At 43.4% G+C, this 12,282-nt stretch overlaps 2 protein-coding genes across 2 annotated transcripts in view; one reads left to right on the forward strand and one right to left on the reverse strand.

Annotated features, from left to right (window-relative positions):
- Positions 1-3,501, reverse strand: part of SHPK (sedoheptulokinase) — a 36,707-nt gene extending 33,206 nt beyond the window's left edge. Inside the window, exon 1 of the mRNA XM_056559185.1 lies at positions 3,191-3,501. Coding sequence (XP_056415160.1) covers positions 3,191-3,334 — 144 coding nt within the window. The 5' untranslated portion in view covers positions 3,335-3,501. The remainder of the gene's footprint in view (positions 1-3,190) is intronic.
- Positions 3,502-3,542: 41 nt separating this feature from the next.
- The window catches only part of CTNS (cystinosin, lysosomal cystine transporter), a 41,380-nt gene continuing 32,640 nt past the window's right edge, over positions 3,543-12,282 (forward strand). The window contains exons 1-4 of the mRNA XM_056559188.1: positions 3,543-3,683; positions 6,323-6,413; positions 6,835-6,946; positions 10,405-10,489. Of these exons, the coding sequence (XP_056415163.1) occupies positions 6,344-6,413; positions 6,835-6,946; positions 10,405-10,489 (267 nt within the window). The 5' untranslated portion in view covers positions 3,543-3,683; positions 6,323-6,343. The remainder of the gene's footprint in view (positions 3,684-6,322; positions 6,414-6,834; positions 6,947-10,404; positions 10,490-12,282) is intronic.

Raw genomic sequence — 12,282 nt, forward strand, 5'->3', positions numbered from 1 at the left:
GTACATAAGGGATTCGTTTTTATAAGCTGGAATACCCCTTTAATGGCAGTATACAGTAAGCGTCACATCTGATCCAGGTAGTCAGGTTCAAGTGTTTTATTTTAGTACTGGCAAACATTGACAGGTGGAGGCAGCACAGCGTTATGTTTTATGGTGAATTAATTACAGTACCTATTGGCTGATCAATAGTTTTTTTTTTTTCTCAGTGATTACTTTCTTTTAGTTCTGGGCAAAGGTCCTGATTGGCTATGTTCACAAAACTGTGAGTTAGCATAAAAATTACTGAAAGTAAGGTTTAAAAAAAACTGTGTGTGAGCATACCCTTTGTCTGAACACTGCGACACAGCAAAAAGTAAGCTCAATGTCAGGATCATGTCATCGTATTCCCAGGCTTCTCACATCTTTCTTGGAACTTAAAGGGGTACTCCGCCCCTAAACATCTTATCCCCTATCCAAAGGATAGGGGATAAATTGTCTGATCACAGGGGGTCTGGCCACTGAGATCCCCTCGCGATCTCTGGCCCAGCATCCCAGCGTTCTGAAGATATATGTTCAGAAAGGCAGTTTCGGGCGTCCGTGGTTGTGACGTCACACCCCTTCTCAAGTACCTGAATTGGGTAGGCGTAAAGACACAACCATGGCCGCCCGAAACCAGCGTTCTAAACATAAATGTTCAGAACTCCAGGGTGCTAGGCTGGAGATCACAGGGGTTTGGCCACTGGGACTGTGGATATATTTCTCCATTAAAATCAGCACCAACACTGTGCCCGCTGGGAGCTTCATGGCATAGGCCTTACATCACCAAGCACAAGGGGCATGCCGGCCACAGCTTTGTGAAGGAGTCGACATGCCCCATTCCTAAGGACTGCCGGGGTACCGTGCAGGAGAACGGGGGGGGGAACACTTATCCCCAATTCAGAGTAGTTACGTACAGTGGTCCCTCAAGTTACAAGATTAATTGGTTCCAGGACGACCATTGTATGTTGAGACCATTGTATGTTGAGACCATTACTCTATTTGGTTCTGAAGCCACCAAAAATGTCATCAAAAAATAGGAAAAGGTGAGGATTAAAGGGGTATTCCAGGAAAAACCAACTATATCAACTCGCTCCAGAAAGTTAAAAAGATTTGGAAATTACTTCTATTAAAAAATCTTAATCCTTTCAATAATTATAAGCTGCTGAAGATGAGTTGTTCTTTTCTGTCTGGCAACAGTGCTCTCTGCTGACATTTCTGCTTGTCTCGGGAACTGCACAGAGTAGAATTGGTTTGCTATGGGGATTTGCTTCTAAATTGGGCGGTTCCAGAGACGCGTGTCATCAGAGAGCACTTAGACGGAAAAGAACAACTCAACTTCAGCAGCTCATAAGTACTGAAAGGATTTTAAAAAATGTATAGAAGTAATTTACAAATTGGTTTAACTTTCTGGAGCCAGTTGATATATAAAAAAAAGTTTTTTCCTGGATAACCCCTTTAAAGAAAAATAAGTAGATAACTAATATAGATAAAACAAGTCCTTAGATATAAAAGAAAGATCTGCTAGGAGCTGTAAATCACTGTCTATGTCAGTGTTTCCTAACCAGGGTGCCTCCAGCTGTTGCAAAACTACAACTCCCAGCATGCCCGGACAGCCGTTGGCTGTCCGGGCATGCTGGGAGTTGTAGTTTTGCAACAGCTGGAGGCACCCTGTTGGGAAACAATGGTTTATGTAGAGGACAGGAGCTTCTTCAGGGTCCTATACAGTACACACAGTTTCCCAAATGGAGCCGCCCTTACTTGGTGTCCAAAGGAGCAGCTAACCCTGGCACAGGTAAGGCGTAGTACAGAACCTGTAGATCCTCCTTGCACTGTAGGGGGCGCTACCAGACAGCCAGTCAGTGCATGCAGGTCAGTAATACAGGGGTTTTACCAGTAAAATGACCACTCTGATTGGTCAGTTCCCAGAGTTATGATATGTCTCACAGATCTGGACTGTCCGTAGCATTGTATGTTGAGTCTGGTTTCAAGTTACAATGGTCCAGAAAAAAACATTGTTTGTTGAAACTATTGTATGTTGAGGGATCACTTTACTGTAGTGTTTCCCTCTAATGCTTTAGTAAGACAATGGTCACCATTAGCTTTGTGAGAACAGTTTGGGTCCGGCCCTTATCTCTCCCAGCAAGACTGCACCCCAGTGCACAAAGCCAGGTCCATAAAGACATGGGGGGAGATTCATCAAAACATGTGCAGAGGAGAAATTGATCAGTAATCTGATTGGTTGCTATGGGCAACTGGTCAACTTATTCTCCGCAGAGGTTCTGATAAATCTCCCCATGAAGGGGGAAGTCTGGTATAAAAGAACAGTAGTGCAGAGAGCCCCGGACCTCAACCCCATCCAACATAGGATGAAAAAGAATGGAGATTTCAGCCAGATACTCTCATCCAACATCAGTGTCTGACCTCATGAATCAACAAATATTCCCAAAGACAATGCTGATAATCTGTAAGAATTCCTAAAGGGATTGTCCAGTGAAATCTATCTTTTCCCCCGCAATCTCCTGAACAGGACCCCGGCTCTCAATGAGGGGCGCCTGCTGTCATGCTCCTTACTTAGAGGCAGGGTCCCATTTAGGAGATTACTGTCTGATCCCCTGCAATTAGCTACATATCCCTGATGCTGTAGATAGGGAATAACATGGTTTTTACTGGACAACCCCTTTAAGCCTCTAGTTACGTAAGGTACAGTGTGTACTGGGGAGTCAGGTCCTCAATATACTTGGCGGTAGATTTCTGGCGGTAATAATAAATCGATATGAAGCTATTTTAACTGTTTAAATGCCACTGTCAATGCCTAAAACAACATTCAGACACCACTGATGCAGGGCGAATGCAGGGGGCTGATCCGCTGCATTACTGTGGCAGTCTGAGACCTGCACTAGGCCCCAAGTTTTTAAATATTTTTTTTTTTACCCCTTTTTTTTACCCCTTTTTTTTTACCCCTTTCATATTATGGTAAAACAGGGTGTTTGTTACAAGGTACAATTGGTCTGGCAAAATAACAGAAGCCCTCATATGGGTCTGTGGATGGAGTTGGGAGTTGCAGTGTTGCCACTACATAACATCTTTAATATTAGCATAAACCTGTCTAGCCTGCTGCTGTGGAACTAAAAGTCCCAGCATGCCCCATGTAATCCAGCAGCAGCAGCCTCACCTGGGCTCCACACTCACTCTCCTGCCCCGCCCTTGTGTCCCGGCACTGGCTGTGCAGCACCTCCCGGGTGGCAGGCTCGAATATCAGGGCCTTCACTGAGCTAGTGCCCACATCAATGCCCAGGACCACACGGTTGCCCTCCATCTGTAACCGGACTGTCACTGACAGCACCGCCCCCCACTGACACACTACAAGTCATCCGTAACTTGTTGTCTCCAAAACGACGGCCATTTTCCTGAAGCCCTGCAGCATACAGTCCTATGTACAAAACTTCCCTCTCAACCATCTCTAGCCCACAGCACGCCTGAGCCCGAGTCACATGATTCGAGCATGTCACATGACCGTTTGACGTTAGAATGTATAAAGCTTAGTGTCCTTTCCATTAGGTAAACAAGGAAGTGGGCGGGGCTTGTGAACAAATAATTGACAACTGAGGAACTCGTGACCGGCCAGCTGAGAGGGGAGAGCTGGAGGAGGAGGAGTGTGCACTCAGGTGAGTGTCCTGGGAAGGGGGCTGAGGTACACTGAAGTTCTCATGTGTTATCAGTATCGGCCATTAAATGGTGTGGACTGAGGGGCTTGTTGGCCAATATTCAGACCCCACCAATCTATCACAATCTATCTTCCCTGCAGATGTGGCAACATAGGGGGGTATTTACAAAACCTGTGCAGAGGAAATCATTGACCAGTGTCCCATAGCAACCAATCAGATCGCTTCTTTCATTTTTAAAGAGGCCTGTGAAAAATGAAAGAAGTGATCTGATTGGTTGCTATGGGACACTGGTCAATTTTTCCTCTGCAAAGGTTTTGGTAATACTTCCCCATAGTCACCTGTTACAACACGGTTAACCAACCAGTGAGCCTCCAGCTCTTGTAGTTTTGCAACAGCTGGAGGCACCCTGTTTGGGAAACATTGTGCTAGAGACATAACTTTGTTCCTTTTTATATAAAAAATAATTAGAGATGAGCGAACTTACAGTAAATTCGATTTGTCACGAACTTCTCGGCTCGGCAGTTGATGACTTATCCTGCATAAATTAGTTCAGCTTTCAGGTGCTCCGGTGGGGTGGAAAAGGTGGATACAGTCCTAGGAAAGAGTCTCCTCTATCCCCCCCCAGCGCAGCGCTGCCCCCATCGGGGGTAAATACTCGCATGTCACCCACAAGCACTGCCCTCCTCTTCCTCCTGTTTGTTGCGGCCGCTGACACTCTATGCCAATGGTCTTCAACCTGCGGACCTCCAAATGTTGCAAAACTACAACTCTCAGCATGCTGGGAGTTGTAGTTTTGCAACATCTGGAGGTCCACAGGTTGGAGACCACTGCTCTATACTGTGCGGTATCCCTATGCCTGGGCTGCAAGAAATAAACAAAATAAACTTTAACGCACCTCCCGTTGGTCCGGTACAGGCCTCACCTGCTTCTTGGGGATGGGAACATCGGACAGCCGTCAGCCTATCACCGGCCGCAGCGATGTTCCGCCTCAGCTGGTGATAAGTTGACCTATCACCGGCCGAGGAGGAACATTGCTGCGGCCGGTGATAGGCTGACGGCTGTCCGATGTTCCCATCCCCAGCGTAAGGCCGACGTCGGAACATATGTTAGTTTTTGTTTACCTTTTGCACCCCTGGCATAGGGATACAGTATAGAGTGTCAGCACCGGCGGCCGCAACAAACAGGAGGACGAGGAGGGTAGCGCTTGCGGTTGACATGTATTTACCCCGATGGGGGCAGCGCTGGCCTGATAATACATTTGTGGAGGGGGGGATGAGGAAATACCGTTCTATACCGTGGAACCGCCAAAAGTTACAAAAATACCATGAGACACACATTTGATCATACCACCCAGCCCCAGCCCTAGCTTGTAACTTGATTAAAGGGGTATTCCAGGAAAAAACTTTTTTTTTTTTTATATCAACTGGCTCCAGAAAGTTAAACAGATTTGTAAATTAGTTCTGTTAAAAATTTTTAATCCTTTCAATAATTATCAGCTGCTGAAGTTGAGTTGTTGTTTTCTGTCTGGCAACAGTGCTCTCTGCTGACATCTCTGCTTGTCTCGGGAACTGCACAGAGAAGAAGAGGTTTGCTATGGGGATTTGCTTCTAAACTGGGCGGTTCCGGAGACACTTGTCATCAGGGAGCACTTAGACAGAAAAGAACAACTCAACTTCAGCAGCTCATAAGTACTGAAAGGATTAAAAAAAAATAGAAGTAATTTACAAATCTGTTTAACTTTCTGGAGCCAGTTGATATATAAAAAAAAGTTTTTCCCTGGATAACCCCTTTAATCCCTTGAGGACACAGACAATTTTTGTTTTTTCCTTCTCGCCTTCTAATGGTATGTTCACACTGCGCACTCTCCACCTGAAGATATTCCAGGTCGAAAATATCTTTTTCAATTCTGCCAAATTAAAAAGAAAGATCTTTAAAATTTTGCAGAATGTGGAATTTCCTTTTGTGTTAATGGGAAAACAGAATCCCATTAAAGATAATAGGTTTTACATTTCAGCAGAATTCTTCTGCAGTTTTCTGCACACATTCCTCTGTATGAACACACCCTAACCATAAGATGCACTACGTATAAATCAAGCCCTCCAAAAGTTGCAAAATGGCATTTTTTTAAAATTAAATTTTACTACACACAAAAATTTCTTTGCTACACTGTACATTTTGTGCTAAAATTAGTGATGTCATTAAAGTACAATTGGCCCCACATTTAACTAGCCTCATATGGGTCTGTAGAAGGAAAATTTAAAGTGTTATGGCTATGAAAAGGCAAGGAGGAAAAAATGAGAACACAAAAAGTGGCTTGCATTGAGGCATGACGTCACATGCCGCCGGCCGCGTGGTTGCCGGTAATCAGACCCGGAGCGAACATGCTCCGGGAACTGATTACACACGGGGTGCCGCGTGCAAGATCCCGGGGGTCCCCAGCGGCGGGACTCCCGCGATCAGGCATCTTATCCCCTATCCTTTGGATATTGGATAAGATGTCTGAGCACCGGAGTATATTTTTCCTTGCTGAATTGTGTAGTGTGAATGAGTCCAGACAGTAGTAGGGGTGATGGTAATTGTAGCTGGAGGAGTTGTGAAGTGACCTCTTATTGGCGTAATGTTTTATTTCTACTTCACAGGTCAGGAGAAGCCATTCAGCCATGGAAGTGACACTAAAGCCAAAGTCTACAGTACTCGCCATCTTCCTATTCCAGTTATTAGTATTCTGCGGTAAGTAGTATTAAAGTCATGAAAAGGTTCGTCCAGACATACTGTCTCTCCTAATCTGACATTAGGCGTAAAGAGACGCAACCACGTACTGGACGTCATAGCTGTCAAGGCTAACATCCGATCCATTGTCGTGCATCGGTCCTGTTCTCACTAATGGATCAAGTGCGCAATACTTGCTGGGTGCTGTTAAGCTTCCGAGACAACATAGGATGTCATTTTGTCTCCACCTCAGGTGCCAGATTAGGCAGGAGAGTATGTCTAGACCAGTGTTTCCCAACTGGTGTTTCTTCAGCCAATGGCTGTCTTGGAATACTAGGAGTTGTAGTTTTGAAACAGCTGGAGGCACACTGGTTGGTAAACCCCTTTGAACACATCACTGCAAACAAAGCCATTGGAGCTATGAGAACTTCCTGAATTACAGGTGCTCAGAGTCCCCCTTTACTGGTGCGGTTAGATGCCGGTCCAAGGATTTCTATTCCAGAGGTTGTTACCATAGAAAATGGAAGCTTGAAAAACCTAAGCCTTACTGTAAAGTGAGTATTTTATTATACTGTACCTTTTTTGTAAATTGATTGTAATGTTAAATTTGTGGATTTGCACCTTTTTTGTGGGGAAGGGGGTATAATGGGGCGAAGGGTAAATTCACTCCAAATTGCCTGCAGCAAAAGGGAAAACTGCTAAAAAAAAAAAAAAAAAAATCCACACCAAATGATATGGATTTCAGTGTGGATTTGCCATTGTAGTTGTGGATTTTGCAGAGAACGCTCATGTAATCTGCACATTTACATTACTTTATTATGGGCCAATTTTTTCTTTTCTTTCCTACTGAAATCGAAAGCAACAACGCCATATTGCAGGTTTTTCACTGTGAAATTTTTTTTACAAAGATATTTCCTTCAAAATTTAGATGAGATTTGTTATCCATATGGCCTCCTTTGTATATGTAATGTTTTCCATTGCAGATTGTTCTCATGCAGATCCGCAGCACAAAATCTGCAGCAAATCCATCTTGTGTGAATTTACCATAATCCTACTTTCATACTTTGCATCAGTATTTCACAAAATTAAGAATGCCTTAGAAAAAGAGAAGGGGTAAATGTAGCCCAGTTTTATACGCTTGTCTTAAATGGGTACTCCGCCTTTAGACCAAAGGATAGGGGATAAGGTGTCTGATTGCGGGGGTCCCTAGCGGCGGATCTCGGCTGCGGCACCCCAGACATCCAGTGCATGGAGTGAACTTTGCTCGGTGACGGATGACTGGCGATGCAGGGCAGAGGCTTGTGGTGTCACGGCCATGCCCCGCTCGTGATGTCACAGTCACGCCCCCTGAATGCAAGTCTATGGGAGGGGGCGTGATGTCCATCACGCCCCCTCCCATAGACTTGCATTCAGGGGGCGTGGCTGTGATGTCACGAGCCTCCGGCACTGCACCCGACTCTAACTCTAAACGAACGCTAGGTGCAGCAGGGAGATCGCAGGGGTCCCCAGCAGCAGGACCCCCCGCGATCACACATCTTATCCCCTAATAAGATGTCTAGAAAAGATGTCTATGGGCGGAGTACCACTTAGAGGGGTTATTCAGTGTGTTACAAAAACTAACGTGGTTCCGGGGGTTGTTGGTTGTGGTAGAAAAAAACAACTATACTTACCTAACCCTGGTCTCCTGGAGCTGCAGGGTCTGGGCGTTACAATGCAGTAAAATACTTAAATGGCCAAAGTGCTATCAGGGCAGCATGAAACACTAACAGGCTCCCTTATCACCATGACGTACGATTCACTGGTAATGCTATACTATTTAGAGTAACTATAGTAACTTTGGGAAGGAATGGTGCTTCCGAGTCATTGGGTCAGGTCACCGGCCTTCATTGACAGATCTCTTCCTATTTGCGTTTGTGGAGAAATCTGTCATTCAGGACCCATTGACTTTCCTGATGACTCTGAGCCGGGTTCCCAGCTTCATCTACAACGATGATTCCTCTGAAACAGCATATTAGTTCTGATGGAATCCTATATCCTTGTGATACGGGATGTCAGTGGGTCAGGCAGCATTAAACCAGTGACAGGTTCCCAATCAGTGCTTACAAGCATGCTGGTAACTTACTGGTGCTGAGAACATTCAAAAAGTTCATTTCTTTTATTTATTTATTGATTTATTTTTTAATACATTATAATACAATATCTTGGGTGTGTGGATATTATAAATGTTCTTAAAATGAAACAGCAGCAGTATACACAGGGAGCTGATATTGTTGGTTACAATCTGGACAAGAACTAGAAATCCACCTGTTTTACAGTCATGGCCGTAAATGTTGACACCCCTGAAATTTTTCTAGAAAATGAAGTATTTGTCACAGAAAAGGATTGCAGTAACACGTGTTTTGCTATAAACATGTTTATTCCCTTTTGTGTGTATTGGAACTAAACCAAAAAAGTAGGGAAAAAAGCAAATTGGACATAATGTAACACCAAACTCCAAAAATGGTCTGGACAAAATTATTGGCACCCTTTCAAAATTGTGGAAAAATAAGATTGTTTCCAGCATGTGATACTCCTTTAAACTCACCTGGGGCAAGTAACAGGTGTGGACAATATAAAAATCACACCTGAAAGCAGATAAAAAGGAGAGAAGTTCACTTAGTCTTTGCATTGTGTGTCTGTGTGTGCCACACTAAGCATGGACAACAGAAAGAGGAGAAGAGAACTGTCTGAGGACTTGAGAACCAAAATTGTGAGATCTAGATTTGTCTTTCTCAACAGTGCCCAACATTATCAAGAAGTTTGCAACCCATGGCACTGTAGCTAATCTCCCTGGAGAAAAATTGATGAAATGTGTCAATGCAAGATAGTATGGATGGTGGATAAGCAGCCCCAAACAAGTTCAAAAGATACAAAGATATTCAAGCTGTCCTGCAGGCTCAGGGAGCATCAGTGTCCGTGCAAACTATCAGTCGACATTTAAGTGAAATGAAACGTTATGGCAGGAGACCCAGGAGGTAATACAGAGACATAAAAAAAGCAAGACTACATTTTGCCAAAATGAACTTGAGTAAGCCAAAATCCTTCTGGGAAAACGTCTTGTGGACAGATGAGACCAAGATAGAGCTTTTTGGTAAAGCACATCATTCTACTGTTTACTGAAAACGGAATGAGGCCTACAAAGAAAAGTACACAGTACCTACAGTGAAATATGGTGGAGGCTCAATGATGTTTTGGGGTTGTTTTGCTGCCTCTGGCACTGGGTTCCGTTAATGTGTGCAAGGCTTTATGAAATCTGAGGATTACCAGTGAGTTTTGGGTTGCACTGTACAGCCCAGTGTCAGAAAGCTGGGTTTGCATCTGAGATCTTGGGTCTTCCAGCAGGACAATGACCCAAAACAAATGTCAAAAAGCCCCCAGAAATGGATGGCAACAAAGCGCTGGAGAGTTCTGAAGTGGCAGTAATGAGTCCAGATCTAAATCCCATTGATCACCTGTGGAGAGATCTTAAAATTGCTGTTGGGAAAAGGCGCCCTTCCAATAAGAGAGACCTGGGGCAGTTTGCAAAGGAAGAGTGGTCCAACATTCCGGCTGAGAGGTGTAAGAAGCTTATGGATGGTTATAGGAAGTGACTGATTTCAGTTATGTTTTCCAAAGGGTGTACAACTAAAATATTAAGTTAAGGGTGCCAATAACTTTGTCCAGCCCATTTTTGGAGTTTGGTGCAACATTAAGTCCAATTGGCTTTCTTCCTCCTTTTTTTTTTTTTTTTTTTTTTTTTTTTTTTTTTTTTTTTTGTTGGTTCAGTTCCAATATACACAAAGGAAATTAATGTGTATAGCAAAACATGTTACTGCAATCTGTGCGAAATACTTCCTTTTCTTGAAAAATTTCAAGGGTGCCAACATTTACGACCATGACTGTATAGTAGGAAGAATACAGTATAGTGGTAAACTGAACATTTCTGCTCATAGACTTTTGTTCACAGCCATGTTGCTTTGTTTTATTTTTACAGCACCCCATTGAATGAAACAGCTCTCTTTACTTTCAACATTACATACTCTTCAAAGAACACAACAATTGTCCATCTTCCAGCAGAAGTAAGTAATATGAAGACGTAAGGCCGACCACACAAATCTCTACCGCTCGGAAGTTTCACAAACTTGTGGGGAGTATAGCCAAACACAATGGGGGTGGGGATCTACTAAAAGTGTCTAAGTAAAAAACTAGGGTAGACTAGACAGTCTGCAGAGGCATCAGGCTTATTAGTCAGATACATTGTGATTAATCTGGCACATTGACCAATGTGACCGTTGTGACCAATTGCAACAAGATTTTCATTACATCTGTACACTCAGTTTTACAAAAGATCGTAGCTGAAAATGGGGCTTTTAAATTTTTTTCTTTTCTTTTTTCTCCTAGTGTTTAGTGGAGGTCTCAGCACCCAGACTCCCACTGATCAAAACTTCTAAAACCTCACTATGACATGTCAAAATGTAATGTATATTTAACCCTTTAACGACGCAGGACGTATATTCACGTCCTGCGCCGGCTCCCGCGATATCAAGCTGGGTCGCGCTGCAACCCCGCATCGCGTCGGTCCCGGCGCTCATCAACGGCCAGGACCCGCGGCTAATACCACACATCGCCGATCGCGGCGATGTGCGGTATTAACCCTTTAGAAGCGGCGGTCAAAGCTGACCGCCACTTCTAAAGTGAAAGTATCCAGGCTAGTCAGTCGGGCTGTTCGGGACCGCCGTGGTGAAACAGCTTGCAGGACACCGGGAGGGCCCTTACCTGCCTCCTCGGTGTCCAATCGACGAATGACTGCTCCGTGCCTGAGATGCAGGCAGGAGCAGTCAAGCGCCGATAACATTGATCACAGGCGTGTTAATACACGCCTGTGATCAGGATGAGAGATCAGTGTGTGCAGTGTTATAGGTCCCATAACACCTATAACACTGCAAAAAAAAAAGTGTTACTAAAGGTCATTTAACCCCTTCCCCAATAAGTTTGAATCACCCCCCTTTTCCCATAAAAAAAAGTAAAACCGTGTAAATAAAAATAAACATATGTGGTATCGCCGCGTGGGTAAATGTCCAAACTATAAAAATATATCATTAATTAAACCGCATGGTCAATGGCGTACGTGCAAAAAAAATTCAAAAGTCCAAAAAAGCTTATTTTGGTCACTTTTTATACCATTAAAAAATGAATAAAAAGTGATCAAAAAGTCCGATCAAAACAAAAATCATACCGATAAAAACTTCAGATCACAGCGCAAAAAATGAGCCCTCATACCGCCCTGTACGTGGAAAAATAAAAGTTATAGGGGTCAGAAGAGGACATTTTTAAACGTATAAATTTTCCTGCATGTAGTTATGATTTTTTCCAGAAGTGCGACAAAATCAAACCTATATAAGTAGGGTATCATTTTAACCGTATGGACCTACAGAATAATAAGGTGTCATTTTTACCGAAATATGCACTGCGTAGAAACGGAAGCCCCCAAAAGTTACAAAATGGCGTTTTTTCTTCGATTTTGTCGCACAATTATTATTTTTTTTCGTTTTGTCATGAATTTTTGGGTAAAACGACTGAAGTCATTGCAAAGTAGAATTGGTGACGCAAAAAATAAGCCATAATATGGATTTTTAGGTGGAAAATTGAAAGGGTTATGATTTTTAAAAGGTAAGGAGGAAAAAACGAAAGTGCAAAAAACGGAAAAACTCTGAGTCCTTAAGGGGTTAAGGTACACTTTTAGATAGGTTTCCTGCCTTTTTAGGTTTGTAAGTCACTTTAAAATGTTGTTACCCATCTTTGCAGTTTGACCAGGAGAGCTCACTAAGGGACGGGTCATGTCATATGAACCTCTCCTGAACTCAAATGATTT

Source organism: Hyla sarda, chromosome 2 (genome assembly GCF_029499605.1).
Source record: "Hyla sarda isolate aHylSar1 chromosome 2, aHylSar1.hap1, whole genome shotgun sequence".
Lineage (NCBI taxonomy): Eukaryota > Metazoa > Chordata > Amphibia > Anura > Hylidae > Hyla > Hyla sarda.